Source organism: Equus przewalskii, unplaced genomic scaffold (assembly GCF_037783145.1).
Source record: "Equus przewalskii isolate Varuska unplaced genomic scaffold, EquPr2 contig_6335, whole genome shotgun sequence".
Classification (NCBI taxonomy): domain Eukaryota; kingdom Metazoa; phylum Chordata; class Mammalia; order Perissodactyla; family Equidae; genus Equus; species Equus przewalskii.
In genome coordinates this window covers 87,615-109,690 of record NW_027227860.1, presented here as the reverse complement: position 1 = coordinate 109,690, position 22,076 = coordinate 87,615, and the positions used below count along the sequence as shown (strand labels likewise).

Sequence of the window (22,076 nt, the reverse complement as noted above, 5' to 3'; positions counted from 1 at the left end):
CTCAATAGCCAGGGCCAAGGAGTTATACAAGAACTCTAGTCCCCTGGGAAAGGCCTTTCACAATGGGCTGTGTACCTGGATCTGGAGTATGGGACAGAAAATTTCTGTATCTCTGAGGACAAAACTCTGTTCTTTCCAGTCAGCTATAACTTCTGGTCACAGATGACCTGAAATCTGCTTCCTACAAAAAGTACCCTCCCAAAAGAGGTCGTAAGAGTCTAGACAGGCACAGGAATGATGGCCTCCTATCAACACTTTAAATATCACTGTGGTCCCAGGTGAGCCATTACTTTAGGCACACAGTCAGTGAAGGCAAGGAGAGAGCTGCAGGGGAAAAACTGTGGGGAAAAACCCAGTATTTCCTCAAAGTCAGCTGAGAAATATATGTACATTTAGTAAAAGGTAAAGCCAGAATTCTAACATAAGTTTCCAAACCCTGAGCTATATCTGTTTTAAGAATTTCATTGCATGATTTTTGTGAGAGTATAGTACCTCTGACATTTTATATAGTATTAATAGAAACATGAAAATAAAAATATATTTATAAAGGAAAGCAGCTTATCATACAGATTAAGAACATGACCTTTTTGTCCACCTGTTTATTCTGTGACCTTGGTCAATTTAATTTGCCATTTTAAGCCTTGGTTTTCTCACAGGGAAAATAAGAAAACATTGTTTTGACTTGTAGGCTTGTTGTAATGATATAGTAGGATAATGCCTAGAGAGGGCTCAGCAACTGTTTATCAGAATTTGATTCATAAATAAACACTGGCTATTTTTATAATTCTTCTATGGAATCTCTGAAGTCAACATTTTGAAGTCAGAAAACTTACATATCAATCCTTTTTCTGTGATTCAGTAGCTGAGGCATTGTGAACACATTTCTCAACCTCTCTGAGCCTCTTTTTTCCCCTCTTATAGATTCATGGGGTGATGAAAGTGACAATTTACATTTCTGGTGGTTTTTCTCTGAATGAAGTGAGATGATGAATCTGACTAGAATAGTAGTGTTTGACAATAGATCCAAGATATTATTAAAATGAGTATTATCCTTACTTCTTATTTGAAATATATAGAGGTATTTTCACGTTGAATTTGAATGGAAAAACTGCAGTTATCTTTCAGTTCACTATATTGCTCTTATAAACAACTCATTTATTTGTTCAATAAATGTATTTAGTTTGAATGCTAGATGTAAGTGATGCTCATATGACAAACAAACATTCCTTGATTCAACCTACATTTACTAAGCTCCTCTTATGAGGTAGACGACACACTAATTAGGTGTTCAATAAACATAAGCTAAATCAATAGCAGTTTGCTTGTCATTTGAGCCGTTTACATATGTAATGGTCAAGCCAACTACGTTTCTTGAACAAATAACAGAAGATCCCATGTGAGCTAACAGGCTAACTAATTATCTGCAAATTTCAAGGTAGTTTACATATGGTTTTACTTATATAACTCCAATGTTAATAATCATCTTCTCTTCAGGGAGCCCTGATTTCTTTTGTGATAAAAGAATGTAAAGGATACTAAGTTGGCGACTCTTTTTGATCATTTACAATATTCTCTACAAAATGTGACATATCTGGCTGTGCATTTTCCTATCAACGTTTTTGAATTTCTATACTAGCTAAAGCTTTAGAAAGCTCAATGTTTTCTTCAATACCCAAGAGTTTTATAAAACATGTAAAAGAATATTTCTGTAATATCAGCTTTTTAAAATCCCACTTTGGGCCTTAGATAGAGATTACTCTGAAGTTATAGAAAATATGTAGAACTACAGGTGTAAAACATGGTGATTACATGATTAATTCATTTCTCCTTTTTTCAAATTTTAATCCTCAAGGTAAACATATCAGATTTGACTTCAAAGTGTATTAGTCCACATGCTTTTTTAAAATCAACATTATTTTGGATAACTCTTGGTCTGTCTAAAAGGATAAAAAGAAATTCAAATCTCTTCTAATGGGACTCTGAGAACAAAAATAGAGACAATATCTAATATTGCAGATATAATCCTGAAAAAATTAGTGTAGAATGGTTATTGAGAGGAGAATATATAAAAATGCTGGGCTTCAAGTTTTTGTTCAGAATTTTTCTCTAACTCTTCATCTATGTGGGCCAATGTGTTGGAATCTCCTCTTTGCCTCTCCAGGACCACTGCATACTCTGTATCCTGGAGGACTCGCAAGTATGTGCTGCATCGATAGCCTCCCTTGTCTTTTGTATCTGGTTGGGTTTAGAAAATAGAAAGCACTAACAGGAGGGTAAAAGAGGAGATATATCAGAATATTTATTCTGGTTTCCACCTGTTCTCTCCTTGCAGTGACCTGCAGGTCATCATGGGCTAGAGGAGTCCCTCAAAATAAATCCCAACTCCTGTCAGGTAGGTTTCTTCACATTGCTCTCTGTGTCTCTAGATTCCAGGAAGCACTTCTTTTTGGGACAAGAAGTTGTAAATATCCCTCACATTTACTGTTCCTATTCTCCCTTGTGGTTTTCCAACCTGTGCCTACAGTTTGCCATAGTTTAAGGGGCCCGACTTGAGTTTGCCACACTATTTTTTTCCAAAACTTTGACTAACATATCCAATAAGCAGCTTTACCTTTTCTGGAGATTCCTTTATTTAAAGTTAATTTTACTACATATAATATATGATATATAACAGATGTACGTAGATATATATAATTTTACTGGCTTTATTGTTTTACTTTTGACATAGGCAGTTTTACATTTGAACTCCAATTTCTCAAAGGCTTTTGAGCTATGAACAGATATATCTCAAAGTAGCTAATTTTGTACTTGTTGGAAAAGACTAAAACATACTTCACAAAAGATGATTTAGAAATGGCCAGTAAGTGCTGAAAGTATGATCAATGTTATGAGTCATTAGGGAAAGGAAAATTAAACTGCAATGAGATACTGACTGTCACTCACTAAGGAGCCAAAATTCAAAAGACCAAAAAGATCAAATGTTGATGAGAATGTGGGGCAATCAGATCTCTCATGCTTATAAGTAGGAGTATAACATTGTGAAATCACTTTGGAAAACTGTTGAGAATTTTCTTCAAACGTGGAACCTGGAAAATACAAGGGTCTCCAAGCATCTGGAATTTTTACAAGTGTTTTTTTGGACTATGGTGATATCATGCCGCTGACTAAATATTATGAGTTATGGATCGATGAGCCAACTGAGTGGATCAACACTGGAACAGATTTGAGAAGATAGTGTATCTGGGTTAAATTTCATGAAAGTTTATGTTTTTAAATAAACTGAGTTATGTCTATTTCCAAAGTGCTGGTGGATAACATAAAGGTAAAGATAAACATCACTAATATTCAATGAGCTAGACTGATTTCTATATTGTGTAAAGTACCTGTGATGCATAAAGCGTTCCCAAGGAGAAGAGGTCTTTTCAGTTAGCCATTTCCCTTTGTCCAGTTGCATGGGGGTGGGTGAAGAGAGTAGGCAGCAAAGGTAGGTTTGCTTTATCTGTCAACCCTAAAGGACTTAGAATAAAAATGAAACATCTGGCTACTACCATCTAATATAATAAACATTTAAAAGAGAGCTCAGATGATTAAATTTGGGTAGTGTGTGGATATATCTTCTGACTCTTTCTATAGAACTATTATTTCTGTACAAATATTTTTACAACCCGCTCTCGGATCTGCTTGGTCCTGACTCCACAGATAATTGGATTAAGGGCAGGTGGGACAACCACGTATAGATTAGCCAAAAGAATGTGGATGTAGCGGGGAATGTTCTGACCAAAGCGATGTGTCATAAAAGAAAAAAATGCTGGTGTGTAAAAGCACAGCATGACACAGACATGAGAACCACAGGTATTGAGAGCCTTTAGTCGGGCATCCTGAGAGGGAAGGCGAAAAACAGCTTGAAGGATAAGCACATAGGAAGATGCAATCAGGAGCACATCCACAATGATACTGGAAATCACCATGAGCCCATAGATAATGTTGACCTTGATGGGTGCACAGGCCAACCGGGCAAGACCCATGTGCTCACAGTACGTGTGAGGGATGATGTGATGCCCACAGAAGGGCAACCTCAGAATGAGAAACACGAAAGGAGTCACAAGAATTAAATTTCTTCCAATAACAACAGACGCTAGGATGCTGATGGTTTTATTGGTGAGGGTCATGGTGTACTGAAGAGGGTTGCAGATGGCAACAAAACGGTCATAAGCCATGGCTACCAGTAGAACAGTCTCCATACCTGTAAACATATGGATAAAGAACATCTGAGCAAGGCAGCCCCCAAAGCTGATCTCTTGAAGTCTGAACCAGAAGATGCCCAGCATTTTGGGGATGGTGGAGGTGGACAGACCCAGGTCAATCATAGACAACATGGCCAAGAAGTGGAACATGGGCTGGTGGAGACTGTGCTCAGTCTTGATCACAAAGAGAATAGTGATGTTCCCCACAAGAGCAGTAAGGTACACAATACAGAATGGGAAAGCAATCCAGATATGTGCAGTTTCCAGTCCTGGTATTCCTAGCAGGAGAAAGAAGGGGGGATGAAATTGGGTGTCATTGATAGCAGGCATTCTTCTAGCTAGTGTCATTCAATTCCTGTTAAGGAGGAGGGATCTCACTTTCTTTAAGATCTTTTCTTATCAAGATCCTGGAAAGATGGAAAGACTTCTAATCGGTACACTGAAGGTATTGGCAGAAGCAACTAGTTTACAAACATTAGAGATTCTCTTCTTTCCAGAGGGTATTTGAGCTACCCTCTCAATATACTTTATTGTTCTGAGATTCATTATAGATAATATTGTCTGTAGCATTATTTTTGTAATATATGAGATATTTGAAGGAACTGACAATATTTCATAGAGTAGTGTATACTTACACGTTATGGCATTCCTCTCCATTCCTTTTCAAGATAGCCCCTTGATTACTTTTTGGTAATTACCATACTGAGTGCTCCTCAACGGGTACTCTCAGGATTTCCCAAGACCCTTTTAGGGAGTCCAAAAGGCCAAGATTATTTTCATAATTATAGACTTTATTAGCTCTTTTCGCTCTCATTTTCTTATGTGTAGATAGTGGAATTTTTCAGAGGCTATATAAGAGGTGTAGATAGATAGATAAAATGCAGACATAAATATGAGAATCCACCTCTTCTATTAAATCTGAAATTAAGGATATTTCTGAATGTCAAATAACACCATTCTTATCACTCTTTTTACATAAACTACAGTACTTTAAAATAAAGTATGTAATTTATGTTTATCATAATGAATTTATTGTTATTTTGAAGTTTATTTAAAAATTCTATTTTAGTATATAATGTGGTAAATATGATGTATATAATTCACACAGACCAAAGCTCTTTCAGTTCCTTAATAACTTTTTAGAAATGCCAAATTTCTAAGTCCAAATGAGAACTGCTGATTTATGCTACTGTCTGTGTTTTGATATGATAAAAATCTAAGGATTTTCCTCATGAGTCTAATACAGTAACATGATGTAAAGGAGGTTAATTGGATGGTCTCTCTTTGAATTTTCCCCATTCTAACTCCATTTATGATCTCTGACCAGTCTGCTTCTACTGTGAGGTGATTGCTATATTTGATGCTTCCTAATCCTATGAGATTGCCTTAGTTTCTGATCTCATATCTCTAGACTCCTGTTTATTCTGTGATATCTTCGTGTCCTTCCAATAAATTGCCTTTTGATTATCAGCCATATTATCTTCTTGACTAACTATAACACCAATAAACATATGCAAAATCATACCCATGTCCTAAAAATTTGCCTAGCTTCAGGTATGAACAGATCAAATATCTAGCAAATTTAAGTGACAGTGAAACTAAAGTGTTGTTAGCGAGTCTTACTTGATCACTTAAAAGTAATAAAATTACTTTCCTAACTCTGTGTCCTTAGGATATTATACAGTTCTGTGACAATTAACATAATCTGTATTGTTTAGTATTTAATTATGTATCAACCTTATCTCTAGCAAGAGAATAGCTTCAACTGAGAGCAGAGAACTAGAAGTATTCATTTTAATATCCCTAACACTGACATATGAATGTTTGGTTCCAATTGTTCACCATTTAGTTTTTGAAGGGAAACAGGATTTTGGATTTGTATTAAATGTGCCTTCGTGTGTGTGTATATGTGTGTGTAAAAGGAGAGAAGAAGAGTTTATGGTTAATTTGTATGTGGCCTAATTTATCAGTCGTCCAGTAATTTTGCCAGGTAGTTCTTGCTCAGTAGAAATACCCAGGCCATGGAGTTAATAATCCCCTTTTTCATATAAGAAGAAAAAGAGCATCTTGATTCCAGAGAAGCTGGGGAGAAAATTGTCTGTGTGTAGAAAGAGCACAACATTTGCCAATGTTGAGGGGAAGATACCAGGCTGAGAAATCAGAGTTTGTGGAACTTGGAAGAGTCTGAGGAAATAGCTTGGATGACACATCATGAGATTTACAATCCACAGTCAGCCCTATCTTTAGGGCAGCTGCTTCTCAACATGGCACTTTATTAGCTGAGGGGAAAGTTTCCAGGGTAGCGGCAAAGGAGACTCTTTTCCAACAGCAGAGTTTAAATTCAACAGGACATCCTCCCTCTCACTATTTAGGTCAGGGGCTTGCCTTCTTTCTGCTGCAGCTGTGTGCCCCAAACAGTGGCAGACAATGTGGGGCCCATAAGCTCAAGGATCATTCTTGGACATCAGGGTGATAAGTTCGTCTTTTTTTAGATGTGCACATCGATGAAGAGTCCAGCCCGAGTCCATTTCAAAAGCTCAATTGATGATAATCAGAGATCTTTCCCCTTAGTGCCCACCAATACTCAATTTGTTGAAGTAGTGATTTTTCTTTTACCCTGATGTCTCTTTTTCTCACTGACTTTAATATTAGAATGTTATAGATGATTTATATGCATTTTGAAGCTGTTCAAACATAACTTGAAATCTTGCTATGCCATCTACTTGCTGGATAACCTTGGAAAAATATCTTTGCTTTCTTAGTCAGTTCGTCCTTTAAAATTGGGTTAATACATTCTATCTAATGTGACTTGTTTTAAGGACAAATAAGACCAATGCATGTAAAGGACTAGCTCATAGGGTATACTCAATAAATGGTAGTTATTTACATTATTAGTTCTTCCCCAAATTTTATTTTTCTTTTAATGTTAAACAGCTAAAATTCTCACCTGTTAGCACAGATTAATACTTTATTTTAAAGAGAGTCTATTATTTATAAATAACTCATGGTGGCGCTAATGTGAGATAAAGGAGTCACAGAGGGAGAGATGACAGAATATTCTGAACTCCATGAATAGCACAGGGCCTCACATTTAGACTTAATTCTAGAATTCTGTGGATGCATACATCAACCAATGAAGCTCAGTTTGAAAGTAAACCACCTTCTCCTTTCATTCTTACAGATTTCTCCAGCTTGGTATGATCAAACAATTGATGGGGGTGGGTAAATTCTTTCAGGCCCTGTCGTGACTGAGTTGTGAAGCAGAAGACTCGAGGTTGGCACAGAATATGACTGATCTAGCAAGGGTACTGGGCTTCCAGTAAAAAAAGACTTGGATATTTTTCCATAAGGTAATAAGTACACAGGGGGCCAAGGTAGAATTGATGACCTCTAAATTCACTAGGATTATGCAGGAGAAAAAAATGAGATAAGAGTACATACCAAATGTATAGTACCTACATCACTTTATTTGGGTTTTTACATCAGTCACACCTTTACCTCCAACTTCACACATATGACAGTGGCCTGCAATAGCCTCCTTCTGCCTTAGATGAGCCAGAGCAAGCCTAGTTGCCGTGTCTGGTTCCCTGTCAACAATTTGTTTGCCCAAATAATCTTCATTCTTTGGTGACAGTAGATATGGTTGCTCTACTTTAAGACTGTATTCGTGGCTTTCTAGCAGTGAGGAGTGTACTATGCGAGCTGTGTGTGTGTGTGGGGAGGAGGAATGCGGAAGAGAGAGGGAGAGACAGAGAAACATTTTGCATTATTACTTGCTGATATCACTGTGCTCACCTCCTGATGTCTGTTCCAATCCCATGTTCTCTGTCGTGTTCTTTTGTGAAGAGAATGCAGAATGGTGCTTTGGATCACTTCTCAGCAAAGGGAGGCTATGTCCCCTTCTATCCTCATTTGCCTCCTCTCTTCCTCTCTATGTATTTCATCTCTCTTGTCCAAGTATCCTTACCTCTCTAATATTTCCTTTTCTATCCCTCACTTGGAGCAATATCACAGCATAAGCTGAGGGGCTTAAGAATAGTGACTGAAGCCCCTTCAAACCTCCAGGTCTGAAGTCCGTCCTGTCACATGAAGACAATATTTATAGTGAGTGAGAGCATCCCTAAGTCTAGGTATGTCCCAGAATCCCTGAGCTTAGCCTTCAGAGTCCTCTGGGCATAAACATGGGCTCATGACTCATTAACTCCATCTAACTCTCTGTTCTTCCCTGCTGCATCTGCAGAGAAACATCAAGATAACAGCTATAACTCCTTAGCTCAGGTGAGGGAAGGTCTCATGAGTTGTTAGGATGGGAAGCATCCTGAAAGGAGAGGAATCTGTATGTGGGATGATATATCGTCTTTGTCCACTTCAGACGCCATGAAAGTATTTTTACACCATTCAGTCTTCAAAGTGTGACTTCTTAGGAAACTGTCCTTAGCAGCTCTTCCTCTTTGTTTAATATAAATGTGTGAATCCTGATGTAGTTTGGTGTTGTCACAGCTGTAGTTTCAAAAGATGAAGACCTCTGAAATAGACACATTAGACTCCTCAAATAGAGAATAGGCAGCAACTGTGTTTGCAAAGTGTTCATACCTGTAGAAAATAGTAGCAACTTTCTTACAACCCAGCGAGATTTCCCTTCCCAGTCTATAAGTAAAGGTAAACAGGTAAAGACTTTGGAAGGGGATTCTATGTGTTTAGCTCCTTTGGCAGGTGAAGAAAACTCCACATTCTCCTGAGAAAACAGAATCTAGCTAGAGCTCAAGGTCTAAAGTTTTCTTAGAGTCCCCCTTCCTGGATGATGATAGAGTAGACCTGATAGTACCTGGATATGTGATAGGTCGTAGTTTTCCTGAGTACAGATAGAAAAAGACTGAGGGACAATTGACTACATTAGACATCTATTTTTTAGTTTTTATCTTCTAAGTTCAGACAATTTTGAGTTGTTATGATACAGAAGATAATGTTTCTGTGGTCCAAAAGAGATTGTGGTTAGATCGAATATGTTCTTGTTTTTGTTACTTCTCTTTTTGATTAATGAGAAGCTTACTCCTTAGTCTCCAGTCACTCCCTTGTGGTGTCCATCTTCGCCAGTTTTTCACATTTATCTTCCCAAATCAAGCCTGATACAATCCTGTCTCTTCTTAAAATTCCTTCCAATGACCTGCATTTTTCCATTGTATGTTATAGGCTTTATATAATGAAGTACAAACATCATTGATGTCAAAGTCCTTCTGTCAATACCCAGTCAACATTTTAAACTAATTTTACTTCATGACTCTTCAAAACATTACACTGTCTTTGGTGATCAAAAGTTCTACTTATGAAATAACTAATGCTCCTTTCTACTTTCCTTCAGCTCTTACTCAATTACTGTGTCCTCCATGACGGTCATCGGTATGAACCATCCAGATATGATCTCTGTGGCTCCTGTATTTGCATGTCAGTATGTACTGCTATTATAACATACAGATTTCATTTTTTCTTTAGAGGGGAATAAGATTCGCCCTGACCTAATGTCTGTTGCCAATCTCCCTTTTTTTTTTTTTTTTGCTTAAGGAAGATTAGCACTGAGCTAACATCTGTGCCAACCCTCCTCCACTTTGCACGTAGCACGCCTTGACAGCATGGCTGAAGAGTGGAGCAGATCCCCACCCAGGATCTGAACCCACAAACCCAGGCCACCAAAGCATAGTGCACGGAACTTTAAACACTCAGCCATGGGGCCGACAACATATTTTTTCTTTTTATTGCATTGGTTTAGTGTTCCCTCATTTTTTTATTGTGGTAGAATACACATAACATAAAATTTACTATCCTAACCATTTTTAAGTGTACATTTCAGTAGTATACAGTATATTCATATTGGTGTGCAACCATTACCACCATCCATCTCCAGAACTTTTTCATTGTGCAAAAACTGAAACTCTGTACCCATTAAACAATAATTCCCCATTATCCTCTCCCCCCGTAGCCTAGCAACTACCATTAACTTTTTATTTTTTTATCTCCCTTTTTACCCTCATGCCCCAGCCTCTGGCTGCCACCATTCTACTCTCTGTTTCTGAGTTTGGCTTTTTATTTTAAGACTTCGCATAAAACTGAGATCATGCATTCTTTGTCTTTATATGACTAGCTTATTCCATTTAGCATAATGTCCTCAGGTTCATCCATGTAGTTGCAACGACAGGATTTCCTTATTTTTAAGGCTGAATAATATTCCATTGTATATATAGACAAATTTTATTTGTACCTATTGAATTTTTCAATTCAGTGAGTATATTCTTAGCTCAAAGATTTCTATTTGGTTGATTTTTATAGTATCTATTCCTTTGTTAGACTTGTTTTGCTCATGTATTGTTTTCCTGATTACGCTTTGTTGTGTATCTGTTTTCTCTTGTATTGCATTGAGCTTCTTTAAGATGATTATTTTGAATTCTTTGTCAAATAGTTCATGGATCTCCATTTCTTTAGGATCAGTTACTGGAACTTTATTAGTTACCTTTGTTGGTGTCATGTTTGTCTGATTCTTTGTGATCCATATAGCCTTGAGTTGGTATGTGCATCTGAAAGAATAGACACCCCTTCCAATTTTTTATTGGTTTTGGCAGGTGAAGTCCTTCTAATGTAGGGTTCCCAGACTGATGGGGCTAACTCTGAGATCATGGTTGAGAAGAGTCGGCACTATTGGCTCTTACCTGGTCTGCAGTCAGGTCCACACTTGGCAGATCTGTTACTAGAGTTGCAGATGGGTGTGGCTTCCACTCCCTGAGTGTGCTCCAATTGGATCACTAGGTTGGTCTCTATTTGTGCAAAACTGTCTCCGGTCTGTGATAGAGTGGAACTGAAATCAGGTCATGGGACTGCTTCAGGGATCATAATCAGGTCTGATATTGGTGTGCCTATTAAAGGAGTCACAGACAGGCATGGCTCTTCCTGGATCATTTAGAAGAAGTGGATAGTGCCAGGACCACACAAAAGTGGGACTGGAGTTGAGTTCACAGGGGACAGGGCTGCTTCCAGTATACAACCAGGACCATGGTCAGCAGGCCTGCCACTGGTGTGTGGGCTGGCCTTCTCAAAGCAGCCCTCCGATTCATGGGCTCTACCTGGTTTTACAACCTCCTACTTAGAGTCAAAAGCTCCCACAAAGGCATTTTCCTTGAGATAACATCTGTGGCAAGTCTTGCTCATTTTTGTGTGTGAGCCACCACCACAGCATGGCCCCTGATAGAGGAGCAATGTTGGTCCATGCCCAGGAACTGAACCTAGGCTTCAGGAGTGGAGCAAGACAAAATTAACCACTAGGCCACTGGGACTGGCCGTCTATTGATTTTTAACTAACAGCCTGGGGAAAAAAGCTATTCACAGTGAGTCAGATTTAAGTTAGTTCATATAAAGATGCACCCTGTGAGAAAGAACTTCCTGGGAGCTCTTAGACACATCAAAGAAGAACAGTTCTCTGGAAATGGATCTCCAAGACACTATTAGTCCTCATCTGAGGGGAGTTGGGGTTATAAGAAAAGTATAAATACCTTCTACTCAGCATAATAAATGGCATGCCCCCACAATATGCCAAGGGATGTTTCTTAGAGATTTAGAGATGAAGGTAAGTCACATTATGCTTGGACTGTGAAAAATAACAAAAGGGATAGGGAAAAAGCTTATGCCGAGACAGTACAGAGAGCTAGAGGAAAAGTAAAAGTAATGAAAACAAGATGAAGAGAGAATGCACACTCATACTCAAAACCTCCTGAGACTGCACTTCTATCTACATGTACTTATATCTATGACCATGCAAAATCTCACGTGCAAAACTAAATAGTGAAAGCTGATGTGGAAGGAGATGCACGAATATATCCTGTATCAATTTACCCATTGTTTCTGACCCTGTGTATAGGTGCGCAAATGTGAATAACAAGATGGCAAGGATTAGCTTTCTCTATTTTCTAGAGCTATGTCAGGTACAATAAAGGTTATCAATAAATGCTTTTGAGTTCATGAATTCATGAATAAATGAATCATGAAGCATGGCCCCGAGGGAAAGATTTTTGTGAAAATAGGATCTAGCACTATGGTGATGAGGTATCTGAGAAAGGAAATGAAGTTGCGTGATAGCATGATGGCCATGAAACTGCAAGATTAGGCAAGAATGAGAAAAAGGTGTACATTATCTCTTCTCCTTATGCTCATCAGTTCCAGGATATAGGTATGTAGGTATTTTGGGTGTGCTGGAGTATGGTTGGATAGGGTAGAGTAAGAAGATGCCACATCAAGGAAAAGGCTGCTGGATATGTGTATATAATCCCATGTAGTACCTTAGGGTTAGGAGGTCAAAGGAGGGGCTGGGACTTATTCTTATTTCTGAACCCAGCAGAGATTGGAAGATATATGACTATGTGTTGGAATAATAGGACCGCATACATTATAGGATGATTAAGGATTGGTTTCTTTGATCAATATTTATGGACTAAAAATGAGATATTCTCAAAGAGGAGGGAAGCACCAATTTTCAAGCCCTCCTAGAAAATCCAGTGAAATAAGTGGGATAAGGTGATTTTCTTGGTATAAAGTCATATTTTGTTTTTTTCACTTTCTGCTCTGTGGAGCACCTAAGAGTGATCCAGACATCAGACAAGAGTCTTGTCATCAATCTACTGATGTTTTGGATACGGTCATTGAGAGGATGACAGATTCCTTTTTTGTGTCCTGACTGACCACTGTGCTTTTATTTTCACTTTGCCCTTGCTCTTCTGTCCATCTGGAGTGAAATGTATTTCTTTCTTTAGCTAAATAATTGTTCTGCTGAGTCGCAAAAAAATTCTGTGACTCAAGGAATTTTTCTTGAGTCACCTTTATCCCTAAAACATTCTGTGCATACTTCTAACATGGCACTTGTAAAACAAATTTAAAACTTAATCTTTGGTATTTTATCTTCCTTACTACTCAGTGGTATCCTTGAGTGTATGTGACTAGTTTTTTTTTAAATTTTTTTAATTGCAGTAGCATTTGAGTATAACATTATATAGCTTTCCGATGTGCATCATATTTCGAATTCTGTGTAGATTACATTATGTTCACCACCCAAAAACTAATTATAGTCCATCCCCACATGTGTGAGCCTAATCAACCCTTTTGCCCTCCCCTCTTCCCCTATGGTAACCACCAATCCAAGGTCCAATGTTCCATGTTTGTTTCTTGTTTCTTTTATCTTCTACTTATAAGTGACATTGTACAGTATTGGATTTTCTCCCTCTGACTTATTTCACTCAGCGTAATATCCTCAAGATCCATCCATGTTGTCACAATTGGCTGGATTTCATCATTTCTTATGGCTGAGTAGCATTCCATAATGTATAAATACCACATCTTCTTTATCCATTTGTCCCTTGATGGGCACTTAGGTTGCTTCCAAGACTTGGCTATCCTGTATAATGCTGCTATGAACATAGTTTTATTCAAACTTGTATTCAAATTGCCTATTGACACTTGTACATGGATGATCTCTTAAATAGTTGATGGAACACATTGTGAAGAGTATCTCTCCACTTACTTTGTATATTCTCCACAAATGAATGACAGGAAACTATTTCTGATAGTTTCATATTACAACCTTGGGAACCTCAGCTGTCTCCTCCCCAGGTCAATGGAGTCCAACTTTACACAACCCCCTACACATAAACCCACACACAAACATAAAGGCATATACATAGTATATATACTTCTTGAGAAAATTTCCCAAATTATTAAATTATCTCTCACTTTTGCTATTCTTCATAGGTTTCAAATGGGCACAGTCAGCAAGTAGGTTGTAATTACCCTCATATTTTTTTATGGGTGCCTCTCAACTCAGACATCCCCCAACAGCAAAGTCTTCCTAAATCTTTTGGTTTTATTTTATTTAGTCACATTGATTTATAACATACAAATTTCATGTGTACATCATTATATTTCAACTTCTGTATAGATTGCATTGCATTCACCACCAAAAGTTTAGTTTCTGTTCATCACAAGTATTCCTAAATTTGAGTCAAAGCTTTCTGCACAATTGCACACATCACAGTCAATCACTTTCGCATTTTCTGTATGATTAATTTTTCTCAAATAAATTGTGTAGCAATGAATTTCTCCCATTTGCTTCAATTTTTTTGTTAAGTATAAGTACACTCAGAATTCTCACATGTTCTGGATGAGTGCTATAAAAAATCACTTGATAATTCTTCTTTCTGATAGTTAGGTTGTTTCCATATCTTGGCTCTCATGAATAATGCTGCAATAAACATGGGAGTACAGATATCTCTATTTTCATTTCCTTTGAATATGTACTGAGACGTGGGATTGCTGGATTGTTCAGTAGTTCTATTTTTAATTTTTAGTAAACCTCTGTATCTTAATAATTTTTACATAGAAGGTGAGAGGAATGGAATGGAGGCTAAAGCTAGATTTGATAAAATAGCCATAGTCGCTCTTGTTAGCCAGAATAAGGACAACTTTTTGGGGTAGAAGGACAGTATGTTTGTTTTTGTATCTGCTGAGACATTAATTTGAAAGTGTATTGTTTTTATTTCACTCCATCATCACTGACAGAAAGTGACCTTGTCTGATGTTTGTATTTTGTGAACTTGTTCATGTTAAGTGGGCATTATCATGGTCAAGATGTCAGTGCCAGGTCGGCTGATAGAGCTACTTTTTTCTTTCTCAGATGAAAACCACTCTCCCATGATTCAAGACACAGTATATAATCTTTCTGTCATTTCCTCAAATAATATGTTTCTATTTTACTTTGAAGTTTGTGCCACCCTCCAACTCCTTTCTAAAGGAGATTGAATTAGAAAGCCTAGAAGTCTTATGATTATCTGAATTTCTGTAGTCCTAAAGTTAGCGCCATGTAACTTAAAACAGTTATTTACATATTTATAAGTGGTTAGTACTATCTATGCAACCAGAACATCAGTTTCTTGGGGGAAAGATTTACAAATGAAAACATATCTCAGCACATACCTAATCTTAAATAAGTGCTCAATAGCTTGCCTGACTTCTGGAGTAGTAAATGATATTTTCTTAAAAAAAAGGCACAATCATTAGAGAATTGAATGGTCCTGGGTAACAAGATGGAGAAATTGCTTGTTGACTCAGATATTGTACTTGTGGGACTGATGGCAAGAGGATAATTAGAAATGGTGGGTTTTTAGAGAATGAGAAATACTTGCAAGTTGGGAATCTAAGGGGAAAAACTTGAAAGTCCCAAAGGATTCCTTTGCCATGTGCTTTTTATGCCCATAAATCTGTGGTGAGGACTTTTGAATTCATTGTCTTTCATGCTCTTCTCCCATGGAGCCCCAGAAGAGCAGGTACTCCTGGTCAGGGAGAGGATTTTCAGTCTCAATATAAACTTTCCTCCTTGAACTACAGTTATGATGCTGAGACATTTGGAGCTGTGATTACTCTGGATGGTGGATTATTTCAGTATTGGCTATATCTGAGCCTGGTGAGTTGGGTACAGCCTTGGCTACCATATGTATTGGAACATATAGATTGGGAAGATTTGAATTTGGGTTTATTGATTTAATCCCCTCATTGTCTTTATATATGATACAAATATTAATTTGGAGGTGATAAACCCAAATATTCAACATTCTTATTTCTAATTTGTGGGATTTCAGGTAATTCTGCATATTTTAGAGTTATCTCATTTTTTAGAAGTGTATCTATTTTTAATGATAAGAAAATAAAAATAAAGAAAGTAAACAAACAACCAACTTATTTTGTTGAGGTATTGTTGAATTTCTCTCTCCTCCTCTTCTGTCTTCTCTCTTCTGTCTTCCCTCCTCTCTTTCTCTCGCTTTCCCTCCCTCACATTTCTAACTCTCTCTCTTTTAACCTAATTTTACTGAATTTTATCACATCTCTGGTTATTTCAGAATGGTTTTTGTATTTAATATCCAAAAAAATGGCATTCTCAAACTTTTTCCTAATCAAATCAATATTTTTTATTTTTATTTCTGTCACTAATGGCTAAGAGCAGCAATATTTATACCTTCAGATTTGAAACCGTATATATCTTCCTAAAAGCATTGAATGAATTTTTATTATTATGATTTGTGGATATATGACTACATGTTTACATACATATTCACTTTGCTTTAGTATTCCATATCATCAAGCAATTTTAACATTAAATGTATAATCTGTTGGTAAAAACAGACAACAATTGAAAAATAATAGTGAGTTTTTTAAATGACATCTATCTTCCTTTCTTATAAACCTAGATATTGGAAGAATTCACTCACTTATTACCCACTGACTCTTCCAGTCCACCGATCTTTTACTATTTTTCTAAAGAAGGTCTAGTTTGGAAAAAGTCAGATGATCCTCTTTCTCTCTCACACATCATGAACATATATTTATTTGTTTAGCTATCCAACTCTCTGTCTATTTGGTATGGGGTTGGAGGGTAGATCTTATTTGAGTTGATGCGTATCTGGCATATACAGTTGCTTCTGAACTAGGCCTGCTCAGTGTCATGCAGAGGAACAATTTTGATCTCAGGGAGAAGTCTTCCTTTACCCAGCCCTGCAAAATGCCTGATGGAACATGTTTCTGGTCTTAACACAGTTCTTGATCTGTTGTTATTCTGTGCAGTGATAAAGATCACCTAGATACAGGGAGCAAGCATCTCCTAGACAGAGTCGTGCAGAATGAAACTGAAACTGTTTTTCAGTTATTTGTCTCCTATTTTCTCTCCTTGTCTATTTCTCTCCTACAGGGAGGCTTCCTGAATTCCCTTACAAGTCTAGCAAGTCTACAGGCTTTGGTTACAGATTTCACAAGTCTCTGGTATCATCTGTTTGCCTTTTGTACAATTCTGTTATACAGAGTAAAGAATGATTTTATGCTGAAAATAAGTTGGCACTGTAAAAGACTGAATAATGCATATTTTGGAAAATGCACCACTATGCAACTATTTTATTGATGTTTCATTGATGTCATAGAGCTGAACAATTGTCAGGAGTTTCCAGGAGAAGAATAAGTTATACATGAATAAATCTATCAATCATATTTTACTTCCCATTTCTGACTGTCATGATCACCTGGTTTTACTAAACTCTCCCTGGGATGTCTGTCTGGTATTCTCCTTTTATTACATCACAGGCCCATTGATAGCCCCCATTATCAGGAAAGCCTCTGATCAGAGTTATCTTCTTTATATCTTGTGAGGATTATGGTTTTCCTTCTCATTTCTCCATCCTTAACTGCCAGATATGCTATGAGATTTCTGTTCCTAACCTTCTAACATGAAGCCTTTTCACCAGGACTTAAAATTAGTAAGTACCTGATTATACAGTCATTCATTAACAACTATTTTGAATGGCAGCTAACTGCCAAATGTTGTGCTACAGAAACAATGATGAACAAAACCATTCCCAGGTCCCCTCTACAATACTGCACGAATCTTACAATTACGTGGAAACTCAGACATTGATTAAATAAACATACAGAGAGATACGTAATAGAAGAAGAGGGTCCTAGGAGTGAACATTATAAGCCAGCATACAGAGTTCAATAAAGGCCTTTCTGAGAATGAGTAACTTGGGTGCAGATATGGAGGACTAATGGGAGGATGATGCTGTTTCCTCTTCTCTTTTCCTAGCGTCTGTCATGGGGATCTCTCCAGGGGTACATTTCCATATTACAACTTTCGTCTTTCTTTCTTTTCTATCTTATATTCTTAAAATCTTCTACATGGATTTACTAAAATCTCAAGTGCATAGTGTATTGTACAACATCCTAACTTCCTTGGCTTCTAGGAAGAGGTCATGTCTTCCATCACTAATACTATTTCATCGTCTTCAAGGGCTATTCTTTATGAATTACAATTAAGAACACAGTCATCTTTGGTTCTCTCTTCTTTAGAAATGTAATTTATACCAGTTATGTTAGTCAAATATGCAAGAGGTAGTAGAGAATGAAGAAGAGAAAATTTGGGAGAAACTGAGGGTATTGATCGTGATGGGCAATGTACCTTAAGAAACTGAATAAAGCGCTAAATGCCTGAGACTTAATGAAAGTCCATTGAATAAATACATTTGGGCAGAACACTATGAATACCAGGAGGTCAGAGAGCTGGTTGGCTGTAACAAAGCAGCTTTGTTTTCAGAATGGAGACTGCACCTGTGATACAGACATAAAAGAAATCCACTTATTCAGGAGCCAGAATCTGACCTATTTTCCCTGTGTGGATGATGTGAGTAGCAAGTGACATAATTTGTCTGAAATTTCCTTTTGGAATCAAAATAAATGATGTTAAATGCTTAATACTATTACTTTTATAATTGTTCTCTTCCTTCTAATAACAATACAATAATGATGATGATGATGATGATGATGATGATGATGATGATGATATCCGTGAATACCCATTTAGTAACAGAGTTGGAAATGAAATGCGTTATTTAGAAATGAAGTCAGCCCAAATTGTCTGCTCCAAGGAATAGGGGAAATAAATGGGAAGCCTAAAGTATTCAGTTAGTGCTTTAAGCTTGAGTCAATCTCTCTAAAAACTGGTGGTTGTATATCTAAGATTAATTATGTTGCCTCAAATTTTGTGAAATCAGTGGCCTCATAAGGCAAGGTCTTTTTTTCAAAAAAACAAAGTTTATGTCTTCACTGATTGATGACTAGAGTAAAAAGTAACAAAACAAATTTAGAAGCAGCAAAAAATACACTTAGATTTTGATGAAAGTTATTTATAAGCATGTTGAGAAGAAAGATAGGCCATTTTAAATAGCGGGAATAAGATCCATTGGTTATAAGCAGAAATGACCAGAGGCATATAAGGGACTCATATTTCTAGTTAAACAAATAATCTTAAAGGATGCTTTTGAAATCTACAATATTGTCAATGCTTACAGGTTTTAATAATTTATCAGTGGGATATTAATATGTGTATCTTTGCCCAATGTATTATTAAGTATTTCAAAAAGTTAGACTTTATATAGAATCTTATATCAACTGGCTTTGTCTACATTCTCACCAAAATTAATTTAGATTATCTCGTCAAATGTCCAAATATCTATTCATTTCCTAAGGAATTTTCTTCTTCATTTGCCATATATGTCAATAAAAGTAAATGACAGGAAGAGAAGTCGAGGGAAAACATGGTCTTTCTTCTGTATTTGTTTTTAATTTGTTTTATTTTATTTTTTTTGAGGAAGATTAGCCCTGAGCTAACATCTGCCATCAATCCTCCCCTTTTTGCTGAGGAAGACTGGCTCTGAGCTAACGTCCGTGCCCATCTTCCTCTACTTTATATGTGGGACACCTGCCACAGCATGGCTTGCTAAGTGGGAGGATCTGAACTGGCGAACACCCGGCCACTGAAGCAGAACATGAGAACTTAACCACTGTGCAACTGGGCCAGCCCCCCTTCTTCTGTATTTCCAGAAAAAATGTATTAATTACGTCTTTTTCATTCCTATTCAGTATGAACAGTATTGGTGAGGTATTGGGAAGCTTTTACAGAACTAAATATTTCTTCAGTTGAGTGGAGTGTGACCATCAGAAGCCCTTGCCAGCAGGTCTCCAGCCAATATCTCATGTATTCATCCCTCATCCTTCCTGCTGTTGGGAATCCCAGGATTGGAAAATATGCAGCTCTGGCTTGGCTTCCCATTTGCTACAGTGTATCTAATTGCCCTTCTGGGGAATGTCATCATCCTTTTTGTGATCCAGACTGAGCACAGTCTTCACCAGCCCATGTTCTGCTTATTGGCCATGTTGGCTCTCACTGACCTGGGCTTGTCCACGGCCACCATTCCCAAAATGCTGAGCATCTTCTGGTTTGGTCTCAGTGAGATTGACTTTGGGGGTTGCTTAGCTCAAATGTTCTTCATACACCTGTTTACAGGTTATGAAACATTCATGCTTGTAGCCATGGCTTTTGATCGTTACATTGCCATTTGCCACCCTTTTCAATACAACACAATTCTCACCAACAGAACTATTTGTATTATTGCTGGGGTAGGAATATTGAAAAATTTTGTTTTGGTTTTCCCACTTGTATTTCTCCTTCTAAGGCTTTCATTCTGTGGACATAATATTATACCTCATACCTACTGTGAGCACATGGGCATTGCCCGCCTGGCCTGTGTCAGCATAAAGGTCAATATGTTATTTGGATTAATCCTTATCTCTATGATACTTCTGGATGTTATTTTGATTGCTTTCTCCTATGTGAAGATTCTGCATGCTGTCTTCAGACTTCCATCCTGGGAGGCCAGACTCAAAGCTCTTAATACCTGTGGTTCCCATGTGTGTGTCATCTTAGCTTTCTTCACTCCAGCGTTTTTCTCCTTTATGACACATCGATTTGGCCACGATATTCCACGTTACATCCACATCCTCCTGGTTAATTTATATGTGATCATCCCCCCTGCTCTTAACCCCATTATTTATGGGGTGAGAACCAAGCAGATCCGAGATCGAGTGGTAACGATTTTCCTTTTTAAGTAAGTTTGACTCTTTTGAGCACTTGATTTGGAAATAATCTTGAAATCTTTCTCCTTTCCATCCTTACAAAGGAAAGTATCCTTAAGCTTTTGTAGAATAAATACCTTACAGAATATGATGTTAAACACAATGTTTCCCCACTAATGTGCCGTATCAAATTAGAGATAAGTTTACATAATGAAATTTTTGTCCCTAAACTAAATATAAATTTTATTTTTAAATAAATAGGCGTCATTTATTTCTATAACAAATATTAAAATCAGGATTTGAGGATAAAGTCTTAATGCAACTCAAATACTGTTAAATAGTCTGTTCATACAGAATTCATTGATTACAGCAGAGAATAGTTATGGTGCCCGGGACTATCACAGCTGTAATGGGACTGACTACACAATGCTGCAGGATGTGAACTCCAGGAGTACTAGTCAAAGAAATCAAACACACATCTTATTTCTTCCATGGCAGAGTTGGCCTCCTTAATCATGTAACCACAGGAAAGAAAATAATCAAAGACACTACAGGCATCATTTTGTACTCCATTTTTGTAAATTTTGAAATAGCAACTGCAGCAACTACATAGATTCAAATGTCTGAAAGGACCCAGGACACTTCACAGGCTTTAAGTAAGGTCAAAGTAAAGCACAGCAGAAGGAAGAAATAGATGCAGCAGGCATAGAGAGATAAAAAAATTTCAGTCACAACTTCTGAGACCTTTTCTCAGTTGCATAGGATGAACTTCATCATTGTTGTTAACCATCAAAAAATGTACAAAGACACCTCTGCTTCACCCAAGCCAAGGAGCAAGTTAACTGAGGGTCTTTAAAGCTAACTGGTTGCATAGAAAATTCTGGGACCTCCATAATATGAGTGGGCCTCATCCAATCAGTTGAAGGTCTGAATAGAACAAAAGACTGACCTTCCTGGAGCAAGAACGAGTTTGGCCATTTGCTGAATATATCTATTCCAATTATTCATTCTGGAACTGAGGAAATAACCACAGGATGATTTCAGGGACCCACTACGCCCCTGTGAGATGGACTTGAGCTGAAACTTCATTGATCACCTGGCCTCCAAAAGTCCCTACTCTGACTTTATAGACTTTATCAAAATAAAAAAATATGTATTTCTTTTCAAAATATACTGCTGAGAAAATGAAAAATGCAAGCCCCAGAACTGATAGAAAATACTTGCAACCCATATATCAGATAATGGATTTGTATGCAGACTCTGTGAAGAACTTCTACAAGGTCAATAATAAAAAGACAAACAACCCAGTTTAAAAAGATGAAGATAAAATTTTAATAATTATTTCACAAAAAGATA

The 22,076-nt window shown here is 37.2% G+C and overlaps 2 protein-coding genes across 2 annotated transcripts; one reads left to right on the top strand and one right to left on the bottom strand.

The window, feature by feature from the left end:
• Positions 1 to 3,638: 3,638 nt before the first annotated feature.
• Positions 3,639 to 4,580, bottom strand: LOC139081333 (olfactory receptor 52E4). The gene has a single exon (XM_070606822.1). It carries the CDS (start codon positions 4,572 to 4,574, stop codon positions 3,639 to 3,641), a length of 936 nt encoding a protein of 311 aa, XP_070462923.1. The 5' UTR covers positions 4,575 to 4,580.
• Positions 4,581 to 12,230: 7,650 nt separating this feature from the next.
• LOC139081340 (olfactory receptor 52E8-like) lies at positions 12,231 to 20,756 on the top strand. The gene is made up of 2 exons (XM_070606833.1): positions 12,231 to 12,240; positions 19,831 to 20,756. Exons 1-2 carry the CDS (start codon positions 12,231 to 12,233, stop codon positions 20,754 to 20,756), a joined length of 936 nt encoding a protein of 311 aa, XP_070462934.1.
• Positions 20,757 to 22,076: the final 1,320 nt, after the last annotated feature.